Source organism: Trachypithecus francoisi, unplaced genomic scaffold (assembly GCF_009764315.1).
Source record: "Trachypithecus francoisi isolate TF-2019V2 unplaced genomic scaffold, Tfra_2.0 Lachesis_group8, whole genome shotgun sequence".
NCBI lineage: Eukaryota > Metazoa > Chordata > Mammalia > Primates > Cercopithecidae > Trachypithecus > Trachypithecus francoisi.
The window spans coordinates 68,580,825-68,599,574 of record NW_022681473.1 but is presented as its reverse complement, the minus strand read 5'-3'; the positions used below and the strand labels follow the sequence as shown (position 1 = coordinate 68,599,574).

Here is an 18,750-nt window from a genome sequence, read left to right as displayed (position 1 = left end):
TTTTTCTAAATATGTTTTTTAATATCTAGAAGTTGTATTTCAACATTTTTATAATTTTCTTCATTGTCAGATTTTATTTTTTATTGTCAAATATCCAATGACAAAGGCTACCTCTTTTAAAATAGAAACTTTAAATGGAAATATACATTATACTAAGACTTACATTTTATAGCCTTGAAAGTTTCTATTCATGTAATTAAACTTTTTCTGATTTTTAGAGGAACAGAAAGAAAGTGAGAAGATGAAAAGTGAGGAGCAGCCTATGGATATAGAAAACCGTTCTACAGCCAATGTTCTAGAAGAGACTACTGTGAAAAAAGAAAAAGAAGATGAAAAGGAACTTGTGAAACTGCCAGTCATAGTGAAGCTAGAAAAACCTTTGCCAGAAAATGAAGAAAAAAAGATTATCAAAGAAGAAAGTGATTCCTTCAAGGAAAATGTCAAACCCATTAAAGTTGAAGTGAAGGAGTGTAGAGCAGATCCTAAAGATACCAAAAGTAGCATGGAGAGGCCAGTGGCGCAGGAGCCTGAAAGGATCGAATTTGGTGGCAATATTAAATTTTCTCACGAAATTACTGAGAAATCTACTGAAGAAACTGAGAAACTTAAAAATGACCAGCAGGCCAAGATACCACTAAAAAAACGAGAAATTAAACTGAGTGATGATTTTGACAGTCCAGTCAAGGGACCTTTGTGTAAATCAGTTACTCCAACAAAAGAGTTTTTGAAAGATGAAATAAAACAAGAGGAAGAGACTTGTAAAAGGATCTCTACAATCACCGCTTTGGGTTATGAAGGGAAACAGCTGGTAAATGGAGAAGTTAGTGACGAAAGGGTAGCTCCAAATTTTAAGACAGAACCAATAGAGACAAAGTTTTATGAGACAAAGGAAGAGAGCTATAGCCCCTCTAAGGACAGAAATATCATCATGGAGGGAAATGGAACAGAGTCCTTAAATTCTGTCATAACGAGTTTGAATATAGGTGAGCTTGAGAAAGAAGCAGCCTCTTTGAGGAAAGATGCAGATAGTTCAATATCAGTCTTAGACATCCATAGTCAAAAAGCACAAATAGAGGAACCCGGTCCTCCAGAAATGGAAACTTCTCTTGAGTCTTCTGAGATGGCAAAAGATCTCTCTTTAAAAACTGCTTTATCTACAACTGAGTCGTGTACCATGAAAGTTGAAGAAAAGTCTCCTAAAACTAAGAAGGAGAAGCGCCCACCAATCCTAGAATGTCTTGAAAAGTTAGAGAAGTCCAAAAAGACTTTCCTTGATAAGGACACACAAAGATTGAGTCCAATACCAGAAGAAGTTCCAAAGAGTACTCTAGAGTCAGAAAAGCCTGGCTCTCCTGAGGCAGCTGAAACTTCTCCACCATCTAATATGATTGACCACTGTGAGAAACTGGCTTCAGAAAAAGAATTGGTAGAATGCCAGAGTACAGGTACTGTTGGTGGTCAGTCTGTGAAAAAAGTAGACCTAGAAACCCTAAAAGAGGATTCTGAGTTCACAAAGGTAGAAATGGATAATCTGGACAATGCCCAGACCTCTGGCATAGAGGAGCCTTCTGAGACAAAGGGTTCTATGCAAAAAAGCAAATTCAAATATAAGTTGGTTCCTGAAGAAGTAGCCACTGCCTCAGAAAATACAGAGATAACCTCTGAAAGGCAGAAAGAAGGCATCAAATTAACAATCAGGATATCAAGTCGGAAAAAGAAGACTGATTCTCCCCCCAAAGTTCTAGAACCAGAAAATAAGCAAGAAAAGACAGAAAAGGAAGAGGAGAAAACAAATGTGGGTCGTACTTTAAGAAGATCTCCAAGAATATCTAGACCCACTGCAAAAGTGGCTGAGATCAGAGATCAGAAAGCTGATAAAAAAAGAGGGGAAGGAGAAGATGAGGTGGAGGAAGAGTCAACAGCTTTGCAAAAAACTGACAAAAAGGAAATTTTGAAAAAATCAGAGAAGGATACAAATTCTAAAGTAAGCAAGGTAAAACTTCTACTTGTTTTAATTTTTAATTAAAAATATTTGTCTCTATATGTTCATAGGTTTTTTGGTTTTGTCTAAAACTTAGTCATCAAAGACAACTGAAAAAGTGTCTTTCTTCCTCTGAGATACCTTTTCAGACTTTATACTCTTATACTCTATACTCTTGTCATCTTTTAACTTTTTTAAGAAATTAAAAGTAGTATAGAAATATATTCTCCTTGTTAACTATTCAAATAATATCCAACCTGTAGAATTATAGAATGAGAATTCCCCATTGCCATTATTAACAGTTTGGGGATAATTGCCACTATTAACAGTTTGGGGTATAGTATCTTTCCAGTCCTTTTTTTTTTTTTTTTTGAGACGTGAGTCTTGCTCTGTTGCCAGGCTGGCGTGCAGTGGCACGATCTCAGCTCACTGCAACCTCTGCCTCCCTGGTTCAAGTGATTCTCTTGCCTCAGGCTCCCAAGTATTTGGGACTACAGGTGCGGGCCACCACACCCAGCTAATTTTTGTATTTTTAGTAAAGGTGGGATTTCACCATGTTGACCAGGATGATCTTTATCTCTTCAACTGGTGATCCGCCCACGTTGGCCTCCCAAAGTGCTGGGATTACAGTCATGAGCCACCGCGCCCGGCCCTCCAGTCCTTTTTCATACATTTATATGGATGTTCATAAATATGTACTTATTTTTAAAAATTGGATCAAATATGTTCATTTTTCTGTGAGTTTTTTACTTAAAATGTCTCTGAATTCTTCATGTCAGTATAGCATACTTTTGCTTGTTAATGGCCACACAGTACTCCATAGTGTGGATGTACCTCAGTTTATTTAACCACTCACTTACTGATTGACATTTAGGTTGTTTCCAATTTTTCACTATTACAGGCAATGCTGCATTGAAGATCCTTTTGGACATGAGTGAGTATTTCTTTAGAATAGACTCCTAGAATTGGAATTGCTGGGTCAAAGGACATGTATATTTTAAGTTTTGATAGCTACTTCCACATTGCCCTCCAAAAAAGCCCCATTAATATAGCATCTTATTACCAGTGTATGACAGTGCCTATTTTCCCCATTTTACTCATTAATATTGGTGTTACTCATCAGAATTCCCTTTTCTATGACCCTGTTATTTTAAGCAAAATATTTTACAAGTCTTTTGCTAGTCTATGGGAATTTTTCATAATCAAAAGTGCTACTTTTCTTTTTAATTTATTTAAACAATCAGATCATTTTTCATTATAAGTGATCCTGTGTTCCCTGAAATACTGAATTTTTAATGATTTTTTTTTGAAGTTTCCTCTTTTGTTGTTAGAATTAATTTTGTTCTTTGCTGGAGAACTATAGTGTAGGAATAAACTAAAATACAAGTTGAAAGAGTAAAAAACTAAACAATAAAAAGCTGTGAATCACATTGTAAATTTGTTCTCTGAATGTATATATTTTTAAGTTTGTCAAGATTTTTTTAATGCAGTTCTGGCTTATTTAAAATTTAAAATGTATCTCCAATACAGGATTTTAAATTTTTACATGAAAATATGTGAGAATATAGTCATCATTCTCTTATAAAGTATTTAAAATGTACATGACCTTTGACCCAGAATCCTCTTCAAGGAATTTATCCTAACCACAGAGATGTGTGTAAAAATATTTATAAAGATACAGTACATTGTTGATGAAAGTGAAAAACATGGGAAACAACTACCTAAATGTCTAGTAGAGGATTAGATAAAACAGTTATGTAATGGCATTTATAGTAATGTTAGGAGAATATGAGTAGGAAAAATATAAGACCAAATGTTCATTATAGTTCAATTTTAAGAAAAAAGAAAACAAAAATTAGAAAAAATAGTGGAAATATATACCAAAATTTAACCATAGCTATATCTGATGATGAGATGATAATAATTTTCTCCTTTTTTTGGTATATTGGCTGAATATTATACAATGGACATGGAATCAGGAGATTTTTAAAAGACATTCTTATATCAAATTATCCCAATTTTTTATTTTATACAAGGTAAAACCCAAAGGCAAAGTTCGATGGACTGGTTCTCGGACACGTGGCAGATGGAAATACTCCAGCAATGATGAAAGTGAAGGGTCTGACAGTGAAAAATCATCTGCAGCCTCAGAAGAGGGAGAAGAAAAGGAAAGTGAAGAAGCCATCCTAGCAGATGATGATGAACCGTGCAAAAAATGTGGCCTTCCAAACCATCCTGAGCTTGTATGTACCTGATATAAATGAACAATACTCATATCACAGACATGGTGAGGTTGCCCAGAGCAGCTAACTCTTCTGGGTTTTTTCATGATTTGAATTTCTTAATGATAACTTACATGCTACAGAGTAACCTTTATTTCTGTTTCTCATACAACCTAATTCTAGCAAGGCCAGTGATCAAGATCCTACTTTCATTCTACCTAGCTTATACATTGATATTTCCTCTACATAATAATACAGCTTAATCTCTTCTCACAAATTGATGAATGTATTCAAGTATTTTTAGTTTGTTCTTTTAAAGTTTTTCTTCTTTCTCTTTAAGTTACTTTATAATGGTATTTCTGCCTGGCATGGTGGCCACATGCCAGTAGTTGCAGCTACTCAGGTGGCTGAGGTAGGAGAATTTGAGCCCAGGAACTCAAATGCAACCTGGGCAGCATGGCAAGACCCTGTCTCATGGATGGTTAGATAAATAGGTAAGATAAATAGGTAACTTTATAATGATATTTTTGAAGTGCCAGCTTTAAGTAAATTAGGCCTGAAGGCCTTACTGCCTTCCTATAAAAACATTTAAGTCAAGTAGTAATGTAGTAGGGCTTTAAATTTTTTTAATGGCAAAAGAGCGGCATTGGAATGTTTCTAAAATAAAGAAATGATGAATGGTTGAGGTGATGGATACCCTAGTAACCCCATGTGATTATTACTCATTAGATGCCTTTATTAAAACATCACATGTACCCTATAAATATATACACCTACTATATACCCACTAAAATTTTTTTAACATAAAAAATTTCTTTTAATTTATAAGAGATAAATCATAGACCAGATATATTCCAAAAAGAATCGTACTGCATTTATAGGGAGCTTTTTTCCCCAAGAAGTAAGTGCTTCAAAGGCTGCCTGAATCAGGAGAGTCAATATCTAATTATTTTATATACTATGTCTGTATATGTAATGTATATATAATTTGCAGTTCATAAGTGAGTCTGTTGAGGAAATAGCCTTGTTATACCTAATTCTATGTACCTGTGCTGTTCTTTTGAATAGATATTACTTTAAAGGCAAACTCCAGCTATTAAGTAGAAGAAAATATAAAGAAAGATGTTTCTACCTGAGTAGAATCGTGTGGACCAGAAACATTTGAGATCCTCTAAAGTTTGGAAAATTCCTAAGGAGTGGTTCTCCAGGCTCTTTTTTCCTGCAAGGCGTTATGATGTGATGGGAAAAGCATAGGGCCAGACATCCTGAATTCAGATCCTACTTATCAGAATACCACTTATCAGGAGCTATCTTCTCTATATTTTGATTTCTTTATTGTAAGGTGTGACTCACACCACATACTTCTGAGGGGTGTTTTTTTAACAGCTCATATAAAGTTGCCTAGCACCGTTTCTGATACATATTATGTGCTGGGTTAAAGTTAATTCTGGTTTACTTACTCTTTTCTTTCTTACTGTTAATATCATATCTGGAAACTAAATGTGTTATCAATGAAGTTTATCATAACCCAATAGTTTTTATGGGCTCAAGTAAAAACTAGTGAATGACATGAGCTCTGAGAAGAATAGATGTTGAAATTATGATGAGAAGATTCCTCTAAGCATTTTATGATCATCAAGGTCTATGCAAGTTAAATCAATATTTTTATGCAGAGAAAGGCCAAGAGGACATTTGAGATAGTAGTCTTTTTCTGCCTTCTAAATCAAGAAAAAAAGCAACACTTGTGTTCTCTCCTTACCATTTTCTAATGTCCCTTTAAACTAAAAGAGTGCATTTTACCTAAGGCATCAATGACTGCTGTAAGGAACTGATGTGAAGAAATGAGAAGTAAAATGGGGTGAGCAGAAATTATATTGTGAATGACATTGGAAACCGAAGATCCCAAATATGGTAGATTTCTTATGCCAAGTGCTTAAGGATAAACGTCAAGTCAAAATATCAAGCAGCTATTATATGTTAAGTCGTAAGAATATGCTGCTGAGCCAGAAAGACACAGTCCTTGTCTTAATTGAGCTTTAATTTAACAGCAGAAAAGCAATAAACGTATAAATGAATTTAGAACTTTAAGGGATTTTCCAGATGTTTTAGTCAAAATAAATGGAATATTATCTGAGACTTGGAAATCTTACATGGTAGTATTTATTTAGTGAGACTTTAACTTTGCTGCAGAGTAGAAACAATCTTCACTTTAGAAATAAATTCGGAAAGTTTGCCTGTAATTGTGATATTTGAAATTTAGATTATGTCTTATAAAACTATGTGATAAATGGATTTAGGTGGCCAGGTTAGTCCACATGTGCCTATGTAATCAACTGTATACCGGCAGTATAATACTAATGTAACTACCAAACCCTGGCTAGGGAGCAAGTGGTGATGCATTGTAATGGTGTGCCTCCTCCCACACCCATGGTACAGGTTAGGATTGCAGAAACTTCATCTGTACTAGGGTTGAGCAAATAAAGAAAGCACATATAATAGGAGCCATGATGAACCCTATGATGGTAGATTAGAACTAGAGATATTAGCATGAACTCCATGTTTATTTTAATATAGGCACAGAAAGATATATGTGTATACGTATACATACATATATATCTTAACGCTCTCCTCTGAGAGAGATGAAAAGTAGTTGCCAGTAGCAATGAGCTTTCAGAGCATCCAGATCTTGGTTTCAAAGTACCATTATCCAGTAAAGGAGCCAGGGCTTCTTGAAGAAATGGTTGGTTCTAAGGCTTGGCGTGGAAAATACAAGATGTTCCTGAAACATCCTGTAGTGCCAGAAAGTAAGGAAGTACTTTAAAACAAAAAAAAGAAAGAAAGAAAGGCAGGCAAGTCCTAAGAACACAAGAGACAAGCTGAAAGAGCTTCCATTGTGTCCATGGCTGGAACAGTTCCAACAACAAATTAAATAATGATAGCTTTGGATTGTAACCCAAAGACTAAAATAAATATTCATTAATTCATATTGATATAAATAATGGAATAAACAAATGTGGGGAAGAAGGGACTTATTTTCCTTACAGAATAATTCCTAATAACATATGTAGAAGGCATAAGGGAGATAGAAAATCACCATCAGAACACCACAGTAATAATGGTTGCAAGCAAAATGCCAGCGATTGCTAAAACTAGTGAGCAGAACTCTAAGGAGACAGAAGATACTGGCATAATTTCAGTGCATTTCCCCCAAGTAATTTATTGATTTATTACTATTGAGATTTTAATATATATCCACAAATTATTTGATACTCATACTTATAGAAAACTTAATTCCCTTACCCTTGAGTGCGGGCTGTACTTATGAGAATAGAGTGTGGAAGGTGACCTTACAGTGGATAAAACCAACAGATACTACTTTAACCAAGTGACCAAAGTTAATACCAGCAGTAGTAAGTCATATTGATAACATGTATCCACTGATACAATGCAGTGAGCAGGGCACTTCACCTCTGTGAGTTCTTCTCCAAAACCCAGAACCCCAGTCTAATCATGAGTAAACATCAAACAAACTCAAATTTCAGGACAGTCTACCAAAAATATCTGACTACTATAGTACTCTTCAAACTGTTGGTCAAGGAAAACAAAGAAGGACCAAGAAACAGTTATGTACTGGGGGATACTAATAAAACATAACTGAATGCAATGTGATATCCAAGATTCAAACTCAACAAAAGACATTAGTGGAAAAACTTGTGAAATCTGAATAGCCTGTTGTTTAGTTTATAGTATTGATGTTAATTTCTTAGTTTTGATAAATGTACCATAGTTATATGAGGTAACAGTGTTGAAAATTGGGTGAAGGGTATATGAGAACTTTATACCATCTTTGTAACTCTTCTGTAAATCTAAAATTATTTAAAAATAAAAGGTTTTCTTTTAAGTTAAACATTTTCACGCATACTATGTTAACTTTTAGACCTTGGTCCTCTTAAACTCAAATACCGATAAAGCAACTCTAAGACTAAGTGATGTTACGAACCTTTGTGTTATATCATGCCGGTTCTGAATGTAGTTGTATTCTTTTTCTATGCCTCATTCTCTTCCTTATTTGAATTTACATGGTAAAAAGAACCATGAGTGTTTCTTACAGGTAAGTAATTGAAATGCTGTTTAAAATGGACATTTTTTGTGTTTTAAAAATCCTGTGTAGTAGGGTAGTCTTTGATACTTGAGCTTTAAAACTTTGTTATAAAGAATATGTTGTTATAGCCTTTATGGCTATATGCTGAATGAAAAAGGATTCTAACTCTAGGTCAGAAAGGACTCGTTATTTTTAACTAAATTTTGTAGCTTAATTTTTTTTTAGGTTTTTTTAAAACATTAGCATGGGCTGGGCACAGTGGGCCCACGCCTGTAATCCCAGCACTTTGGGAGGCCGAGGTGGGTGGGTCACAAGGTCAGGAGATCAAGACCTTCCTGACCAACGTGGTGAAACCCCGTCTCTACTAAAAATACAAAAATTAGCCAGGTGTCGTGGCAGGCACCTGTAGTCCCAGCTACTCAGGAGGCTGAGGCAGGACAATGGCTTGAACCCGGGAGACGGAGGTTGCAGTGAACCAAGATTGCGCCACTACACTCCTGCCTGGGCTACAGAGCAAGACTGCATCAAACAAACAAACAAATACATAAATAAATATTGGTATGTCAGATCCCTAATCATCAGAGCTTTTTTATTTATTAGCTTTATGCAAATAAAGAATGCTTTGCAGTATAGTACTCAGAAATACTGAAATGTCTTTTACCTAAGAGTCATTTAATTTTAGTCATAAGTTGACGTCAGTGTGATTATTTCAGATTCTTCTGTGTGACTCTTGCGATAGTGGATACCATACTGCCTGCCTTCGCCCTCCTCTGATGATCATCCCAGATGGAGAATGGTTCTGCCCACCTTGCCAACATGTAAGACCCCGCCCACTTCTGCTTTCCTAGTCTTTGAGTTTGTACTCAAATTAATAATAACTGTTTAATAGCTACTGAATGAATATTTTTAACCTTCAAAGCAATGTGTAAATAGTATTTACCTCTGTTTAGATTTCTACCTTTTATTAATAGCTTTAAGGTTTTTCTTTCTGTTTTTTTTCCAAAGCAATTATCAGAAGCCCTCTAAGTTTTGTAAAATTATGAACGGTTTTTTTATTGTATTCGTTATAAGCACAAAAAGCACCAAGTGTAGATATGTAGAAGGAAGGATGTATGTTTCTTCCTGTGTATCACTTTGTTTCATCCTCTTTTTTGGTTTCTGCCTACTTTGTATTTGTCAGTAGTTTTGTAGATGGTATTATCAGGGTTAGGAGAAACATAGATTCTCTTTCTCTTCTATCTTAGGCAAATTTATTTTGGAAGCTGAAGAATCAGGTTATTTCTGTGCTACTGTGCTCATTGGTTACTTTTCTCTCACAAACCTACTTTCATTTGCCTTAAAAATGATAGATTAGGCCAGACATAGTGGCTCACACCTGTAATCCCAGCACTTTTGGAGGCCGAGGTGGGTGGATACAAGGTCAATAGATCGAGACCATCCTGGCCAACATGGTGAAACCCTCTCTCTACTAAAAATACAAAAATTATATAGGCGTGGTGGCGCACGCCTTTAGTCCAGGCTACTCGGGAGGCTGAGGCAGGAGAATTGCTTGAACCCGGGAGACAGGTTGCAGTGAGCTGAGATCACGCCATTGTACTCAAGCCTGGCAACAGAGCAAGACTCTGTCTCAAAAAAAAAAAAAAAAAAATGATGGATTAAGCCAGGCATGGTGACACATAGCTATAGTCCCAGCTCCTTGGGAGACTGAGGCAGGAGGATCACTCAAGGCCATGAGTTTGAGGCCAGCTTGGGCAGCATTGCAAGACCCCATCTCTAAAAAATTTAAAAGTAGTAATAATTATTTTTTTAAAATGATAAAAGTTTGGCCAGGCGTGGTGGCTCATGCCTATAATCTCAGCACTTTGGGAGGCCAAGGCAGGCAGATCACTTGAGGCCAGGAATTCAAGACCATCCTGACCAACATGGTGATACCCCATCTCTACTAAAAGTAAAAAAATTGGACAGGCATGGTGGCACACTCCTGTAATCCCCGCTACTTAGAAGGCTGAGGTACCAGAATCACTTGAACATGGGAGACAGAGGTTGCAGTAAGCCAAGATTGTACCATTGTAGTCCAGCCTGGGTGACAGAGTGAGATCTATCTCAAAAAATTAAATTAAATTAAATTAAATTAAATTAAAGTAATGAGCTTTATGCATTTTTCTGTGAAATGGACTTCTGTGGCTTAGCACAGTTTTATTATCAATTACATTTTTCAGCTCTGTTTTGACTCAGTAACTGTGTAGCATTGTTTGTATATTTTTTTTCTAGTCTCTCTTTTTTTTTAAGGATAGTCAAGTGAAGTAATAGGAGTGGAGAAAGAACAAAAAAATCTGTAACTGGTTGTGATCAATTAGTTGTAAATACCACTGCACTCACACCAGCCCAGTCTCTTTTTTTAAAAAATAGTTTTTGGCATCATTATGTTTTATCGTACATATAACCTTCTCCCTTTAAAACATCTTTGAATCTTTTTTAAAAAGTATAATCACTGTTGCATACACATATTGAACCAAATGCTATTTTAAACATTGATGATTGCCAGTAGAATAGATACAGAATGCGTTTCTTTTGGCAAAACTGTATGTTTCTTTAATGTGTGCTTTATTTCAAAGGTACTGTGCTCATCTTCTGTTCAAAGGATGCTGAGGCACCTTTTATTTGATTAAACACAAGAAAAGCTTCATTGTTCACTTACTGTGTGGTCCCTTTCCAGCTCTCAGAGCACACTACCCATGAAGTTAACATGTATGTAATAAATGATTGCTACAAGTTGTTTAAAATGACCCTTATCTATTTTGCTTCTTCAGAAACTGCTCTGTGAAAAATTAGAGGAACAGTTGCAGGATTTGGATGTTGCCTTAAAGAAGAAAGAGCGTGCCGAACGAAGGTATTTTTATATGTGTGTTAATGTTTTGTTTGGGAATATGAGAGCAGAATTGTTTCACTGTATGGATAAATGGATCCATCTAAAACAAGGATTGGCATACTGTGGCCTGTGGGCCAAATCCAGCCTGCTTTTGTTTTTGTACTGCCTGCTGACTGAGAATGTTTTTTATGTTTTTAAGTGATTGGGGGGAAAAGCTAGAATCATATTCCATGACACATGAAAATCATATGATACTCAAATTTTATTGTCTGTGAATAAAGTTTTATTGAACACAACCTTGCTCATTTGTTTATATATTGTCTGTGGCTGCTTTTGCCCTACGACAGCAGCATTGAGTAGTTGCAACAGAGACCTTATGACCTGCCACGCTTGCATGCTTATTATCTTTCCTTTTACAGGAAATGTTTGCCAACTTTTGATCTGAAGTATTTATGAGAACTAGCTGGGCATGGTGGCTCCCGCCTGTAATCCCAGCACTTTGAGAGGCCGAGGCAGGCGGATCACCTGAGGTCAGCCTGGCCAACATGGTGAAACCCTGTCCCTCCTAAAAATACAAAAGTTAGTTGGGCGTGGTGGCTCACACCTGTGGTCCCAACTACTCGGAGGCTGAGGCAGGAGAATCGTTGCAGTGAATGCCACTGCACTGCAACCTGGGCAAGGGTGAGACTCTGTCTCAAAATAAATAAATAAACGAATGAAGTATTTGTCAGAACCTTCTCTGAATAAATATTGGCCCAAGTATTGTGGAGGGTGTGTCCATAACTAAGTATTGTAGAGAATACAAGAAAACTATAAGAACTGATCTATAATTTAGTTATCCCTGTCATCTCCTTGGGTGGACAGCTAACATTGGTGAAATAAAGAGTATTAAATGCTGAATTGTGTCCTACTAACTATAAGAGATGCCCTCTTCTCAATATAGCATTGCGATGGTGGTCTAAAGCAATTGGAGAAGGCTTTTTTTGTTTTGTTTTGTTTTTGAGACGGAGTCTCGCTCTGTCACCCAGACTGGAGTGCAGTGGCACAATCTCGGCTCCCGGCAAGCTCACTCCTCCCGGGTTCAAGTGATTCTTTTGCCTCAGCCTCCTGAGTAGCTGGGACTACAGGTGCCCACCACCACACCTCGCTAATTTTTGTATTTTTAGTAGAGATAGGGTTTCACCATTTTGGCCAGGCTAGTCTCCAACTCCTGACCTTGTGGTCCACCCGCCTCGGCCTCCCAAAGAGCTGGGTTTACAGGTGTGAACCACCCTGCCCAGCCTGGAGAAGGGTTCTTAGATGAAGTTCTTAAGACTGAACTTGAGCCTAATCTTTAAAAGGGGATTCAGAATCAGGACAATAGTTTATATTTATTTGTACCTTCTTTAATTAATCTATTTCTAAACATTCATTTTCACCTACTGTGTACCTAACTGAAGAGGAAAGATCAAAAACAAAGCTCTTGTTTACATGGAACTCACCTTCTATTAGAGAATACAGACATATGAACCAATGATACAATAAAGTAGAAAAGTGGAGGTATATTAAAAGCAATACAAGAACATGGTGGAAAAGCATTTTATTTCCCATAGGATTTGGGGTTCTCAGGAGAGGCATTGGAAGATAAATTCAGGTTATACCGATGAACGTATTTCAGACAAAGAGCACAAACATGAACAAAGGCAAAGTGTAAAAGTGATAGTAGATGAGTGGTAGTAGATAGATTTTTGTAAAAGCTGAGTAAGGCCAAATTCCGAATAGCTCTCCAGGCTGGGGAATTTGACTTACTCTCTATAGTAAGTGGGGCGGCCATCAAAGGAGACATAGGTAAGTATATGTTTATTTCAGAAAAAAATGCTCTGGTAACAGAAGAATGAATTAGAGTTGGGACTGTTGGAATAGCAAACCTGAGAGGCCTGAATCAGGCCAGGCATTGTGATAATAAGGTGAAGGTGTTAGAGAGAATTTTCAGAGGATTAATCTGTAGGACTTGATGCCCATTTATACACTAGTATGATTGAGGAAATCTAAGTATTATCTCCTGATTTTACCTTCATTTGCTACTTCTTTACTGTATATCCCCTGACTCATAGTCTTGCCCTCCAAATTTAGCTTGCCTTAAGGCAATCAGCTTGTCCCATGATCCTCTCACTTTACCTTGTGCAAAGGTGAACCATAATAATGGATTTGGCCTCCAGAACCTAAAGGTTTTGTTTTTTTTACTACCCAGTTTGAGCACTCTGGCTCGTAATGGATGCTACTTAGTTTAAAGGCAAGTTAATCTCTCAAACTGACTAGGACATAAAAGTACTTTGAATTGAGAAATGCTAGGTTATTTCTTTCTTTCTTTTTTTTTGAACACAGGGTCTCACTATGTTGCCCAGGCTGGTCTTGGAACTCCTGGGCTCAAGGGATGCTCCTGCCCCAACCTCCCAAGTAGCAGGGACTACAGGTGCCCATCACCACACCCAGCTAAACCCTGGGTTATTTCCGTAAACTGCTTGTGTTTCAGATATTTGGAATATCTTCCAAAAACATTTTTAAAAAATAAAGAATGATCCTGTATGAAATTACTAGGATTATTTTGATGTGTTGTTTCTCTTGTTTTTATTTTTGACACTGCAAAAGCTATAACTAAAAATATTTAAATTAAATCACAAATAAAAACTAGATTTTTCCTTTGCCTCCATCTTGCTCAAATTTGCTTATCCTTTTCAGAAATTAGTGGTTTTCCCATGTCCTGAAGCTGACTTGTCTCAAAAATGTAGATAGCTAATAGGCTCACCCACTAAGGAAGAGAGTTTTGTTTTGTTTTATTTTGAGACGGAGTCTCACTTTGTCACTCAGGCTGGAGTTCAGGTGCAGTGGTGAAGTCTCAGCTCACTGCAGCCTCCGCCTCGTGGGCTCAAGCGATTCTCCTGCCTCAGCCTCCCTAGTAGCTGGGATTGCAGGCACACACCACAATGCCCAGCTAATTTTTGTATTTTTAGTAGAGACGGGGATTTCACCATGTTGGCCAGGCTGGTCTTGAACTCCTGACCTCAAGTGATCCACCTACTTTGGCCTCGCGAAGTGCTGGGATTACAGTCATGAGCCACTACTCCCAGCTGAGAATGTATTCTTTCTAAAAGCCAAGAATGTAAACCACTAAGAATGTCTTATCTGCTTATTCTTTGGACCCCTTTGATGCATATACCATTTATATGTATAAAAGCCTGGTGAAAAATTTTGAAAACAGCCTCATATACTATCGGATATGCCACTGCAATTATGAAATATTTTGATTTTTAGAAATTTATGTTTTAAAGTATGCCACAATATTTGTTTATATTACTGTCTCCAATTTACTAGTTCCTTTACTTTCTCTCCTACTCTAGGTAATCCTCTTTATTTAAATGGCATCTTTTTTATTTTTTGGAGACAGAGCCTCGCTTTGTCATCCAGGCTAGAGTGCAGTGGTGCTATCACTGCAACCTCTGCCTCCCACCTTCAAGCGATCCTCCCACCTCAGCCTCCTGAGTAGCTTGGACCACAGGCACACACCACACGCCTGACTAATTTTTGTATTTTTTAGTACAGATAGGGTTTTGCCATGTTGGCCAGGTTGGTCTCGAATGCCTAGCCTCAAGTGATCTGCCCACCTTGGCCTCCCAAAACTATGGGTTTACAGGCGTGAGCTACCACACCCAGCTTTAAATGTCATCCTTTAAGAGGACGTCTGTAATTATGACTTTATATCACATACTAAGTTCTCAGATTGTGTATAAAAAGGAGAGGAAAGTTACTATTACAGGAAGACCAGTCTGGCACAGAGCCAGTTAACCAATTGTTGTTGGTGTTTGCTGATTCTCCCTAATAATCTGGTTAACAAAGCTGTTGCTGTTTATAGTTCCTAGAATACATGTATGTGTGTGTGTGTGCATGTATACACACATATATATATGAATCTTAGGAGCTCTAAACAGCAAAATATGTGTTTCTAAAATAAATACTAGCTGTAAATTCTAGCCATCGTCATTCAGTTTTCTAAAGTAAGCACTTATATTCACTTCTAAAAAATCTGTGAAATAACTTATTTAGCATTCATCCTAGCAGCTTAGAGCCATACTTACTCCCTGTGTCATAATACAAGAGCATTTTACTCCCTATTTGCTCCCTAAGCAACCCTTGTTTATGCATTCATTCAACATTTAAGCAACATGTATTGGGTACCTACTTTATGCCAATGAGTGTAATCGAATGAGGAAGTATATAATGTGGTCTTTACCTTAGAGGTCTCTACAGTCTTGTGGAAAAGAGGGATGGATGTAAATTTCAGTGAGTATTTAGTGGCTGACCAGCAACTGTCTACAGACCTGATGGTGTGATGCTCTGTGATGTTTTAGAAGTCCACTGAATGATTTTTAAACATACTGGTTTTAATAGCATCACAATCTATCTCTAAAAAGACCATGAATATTCTTGTTAGAAGGGCACTAAAGGCTGCACTCTAAAAGACCTAGCCAGCTGGATACGTTAATATCCTTATATAAGGAACATTACAAGCAGAGGGAGACAGAATGGTTACTATTTCAGTTCAGTTCAATTTAACATACAGAGGCATGTCAGAGCTCAGCTGTCCTTGAATTGGATTAACTTTGGGAGAACCAGGGAAAACACCTGCATTTTTTTTTTTTTTTAAATAAGAGACAGGGTCTCACTCTTGATACCCAGGCTAGAGTACAGTGGCGTGATCAAAACTCACTGCAACCTCAGACTCCTGAGTTCAAGTAATCTTCCCATCTCAGCCTTCTGAGTAACTGGGACAATAGGTGTGTGCCACCATACCTGGCCAATTTTTATTTTTTTAATTTTTATAGAAACAGGCGTCTCACTATGTTGCCCAGCTGGTCTTGAATTCCTAGTGTCAAGGGACCTTGTGCCTCGGATTACAGGCATGAGCCACCACACCCAGCCATCCTGCTGTTTTTTTATATATAATTTAATTTAAATCAGCAAAGGTTTGTTTCTTGGAAATGAAACTGTGGAGATGTCATTGGCTCAAGTCTTCATTTCCTGGCTATAGTCATCTTCAGTTATGGCCTTCTAGAGCAGAGCTATATGTCTGCATTGCTTTTTTCTCTTTCAACAGGAAGGAATGAATGGTCTCAGTGTCATTCACTGGGACCTTGATATGGTTTTGTTTACATAATTTTTATAGCAGTATTTATTACCATGAGATTATAAATGTTAATACATACACCCGAAATATTACTAAAAACTTTCTCCAGCATAACAAAGATCTAATTTGTCTAATCAAAGGTGGCTTTCCATCTAATCGTATTAACTCGTCATAGCATAACTCTTTATGGAGTTGCTTGTCTTATTTCAGTTATAGGTTTTATTTGACCAATGTAAGTCATTTCTGAAAGATATTGTTATATTGTTATCTTAACCCTAGGAAATGTTGAGCTCCCCACACATACTAATACTATATTAAAGTTTTATACTTAATAGCTAACATGGGCCAGGAGCAGTGGTCACGCCTATAAGCCCAGCACTTTGAGAGGCCAAGGTGGGTGGAATTTGAGACCAGGAATTTTGAGACCAGCCTGGCCAACATGGCAAAACCCCATCTCTACTAAAAATACAAAAATTATCCAGTTGTGGTGGCGCTCACCTGTAATCCCAGCTACTTGAGAGGCTGAAGCAGGAGAATCACTTGAACCTGGGAAGTGGAGGTTGCAGTGAGCTGAGATTGCACCACCGCACTCCAGCCTGGGCAAGAGAGTGAGACCTTATCTCTAAATAAATAAGTAAATAATAGCTAACATTTCTGTGACTTACCCTCTGCTATTAACATGAAATTGTAATTTTAACATTGTGTGTATTCATGATGTTTATGTAACAATTTTATTTTCAGCAAATCTCATGTATTTTGTTTGTTTTTCACCTAAAGAAAAGAACGCTTGGTGTATGTCGGTATCAGTATTGAAAACATCATTCCTCCACAAGTAAGTTTCTGATTTGTAATATTTTTAAATGGGAGATTGTCATAATGCTCTAAAATTTTACCCACCTTATGTAATGTTAGTGGTTTTATTTATTTATTTATTTTGAGAAGGAGTTTCATTCTTGTCATCCAGACTGGAGTGCAATGGCACGTAATCTCTGCTCACTGCAGTGTCTGCCTCCTGGGTTCAAGCAATTCTCCTGCCTCAGCCTCCTGAGTAGCTGGGATTACAGGTGTCCGCCACCACACCTGGCTAATTTTTTGTATTTTTAGTAGAGACAGGATTTCACCATGTTGGCCAGGCTGGTCTCGAACTCCTGACGTCAGGTGATCCCCCCGTCTCGGTCTCCCAAAGTGCTGGGATTATAGGTGTGAGCCACTGCGCCTGGACGGTGGTTTTAAATCTATGATATACCAGTATTAAAAATGGAAATTTAAGACCTTTGAGAAATCATCCATAATCCCTCATGATTGAAATTTTATGTATGCAGGTAACTCCAAAATGTGATATCACATCTAAACTAAACTTACAGCTTTTACCTTTGGAGTATGTTTCCTGTTTTTACCCTGAACTTTATAATGTGTTGTTAGCTTGTTTCGCATGCTGTTTATGTAAAATGACTAAAGAATAGTTAGGAGAGATTTGATTTTTAATTTTTACTTTGGGGATTGTTGAAAACTTCAGTTTGTATTGTTCATCACAGTTTGGGTTTTTTGAAGGATTACCTTTGTTTTGCATTTGTTAGTCTAATTTATAACTAAGGTGTATATATCATGAGTGAAAGTGCATATAATGTGGTTTTGTAATTTACATAGTTTGTAAATTTTTGTAATTTGTAAAAATGTGTAAAAATAATTTCATTCCGGCTTAATTAAATCACAAGCTTAAATGGCCTGTCAAGTTATTTCCTTGAGTAGCAACCCCTTTCTTCTAAATCTTTCATTCGTGCATCATACCTGTTGAACATCTTCTGTTGCAAGTTTAATTATTTGTTAAAAGATATATCAGTGGAAAAAATTCATCATGACTGTTTTAAAACAAGTACTGGTTGTAAACTCACAAAAGCATAAGAATTTTAATACAGAAGGATTTCATCCTTTAATCACCAGCATTCTTTTTAATCTGTATACTCAGTGTTGCCATGTTTATTCACTTCTAGAGGGAATCATCTCGAACTTTTTCAGACCTTTCACATGTGCTACCTAGATGGAGATTACAAAACTGTTTATCCCGGCCGGGCGCGGTGGCTCAAGCCTGTAATCCCAGCACTTTGGGAGGCCGAGACGGGCGGATCACGAGGTCAGGAGATCGAGACCATCCTGGCTAATACGGTGAAACCCTGTCTCTACTTAAAAATACAAAAAACTAGCCGGGCGACGAGGCGGGCGCCTGTAGTCCCAGCTACTCCGGAGGCTGAGGCAGGAGAATGGCGTAAACCCGGGAGGCGGAGCTTGCAGTGAGCTGAGATCCGGCCACTGCACTCCAGCCTGGGTGGCAGAGCAAGACTCCGTCTCAAAAAAAAAAAAAAAAAAAAAAACTGTTTATCCCAAGGAACTTTGTTCTGTTATAAGGAATAACCTCGA

At 37.2% G+C, this 18,750-nt stretch overlaps 1 protein-coding gene across 1 annotated transcript in view; it reads left to right on the top strand.

The window, feature by feature from the left end:
* The window catches only part of RSF1 (remodeling and spacing factor 1), a 167,156-nt gene that overhangs the window by 124,108 nt on the left and 24,298 nt on the right, over positions 1-18,750 (top strand). The window contains exons 6-10 of the mRNA XM_033205901.1: positions 219-1,993; positions 4,018-4,224; positions 9,019-9,123; positions 11,116-11,195; positions 17,113-17,167. Coding sequence (XP_033061792.1) covers positions 219-1,993; positions 4,018-4,224; positions 9,019-9,123; positions 11,116-11,195; positions 17,113-17,167 — 2,222 coding nt within the window. The remainder of the gene's footprint in view (positions 1-218; positions 1,994-4,017; positions 4,225-9,018; positions 9,124-11,115; positions 11,196-17,112; positions 17,168-18,750) is intronic.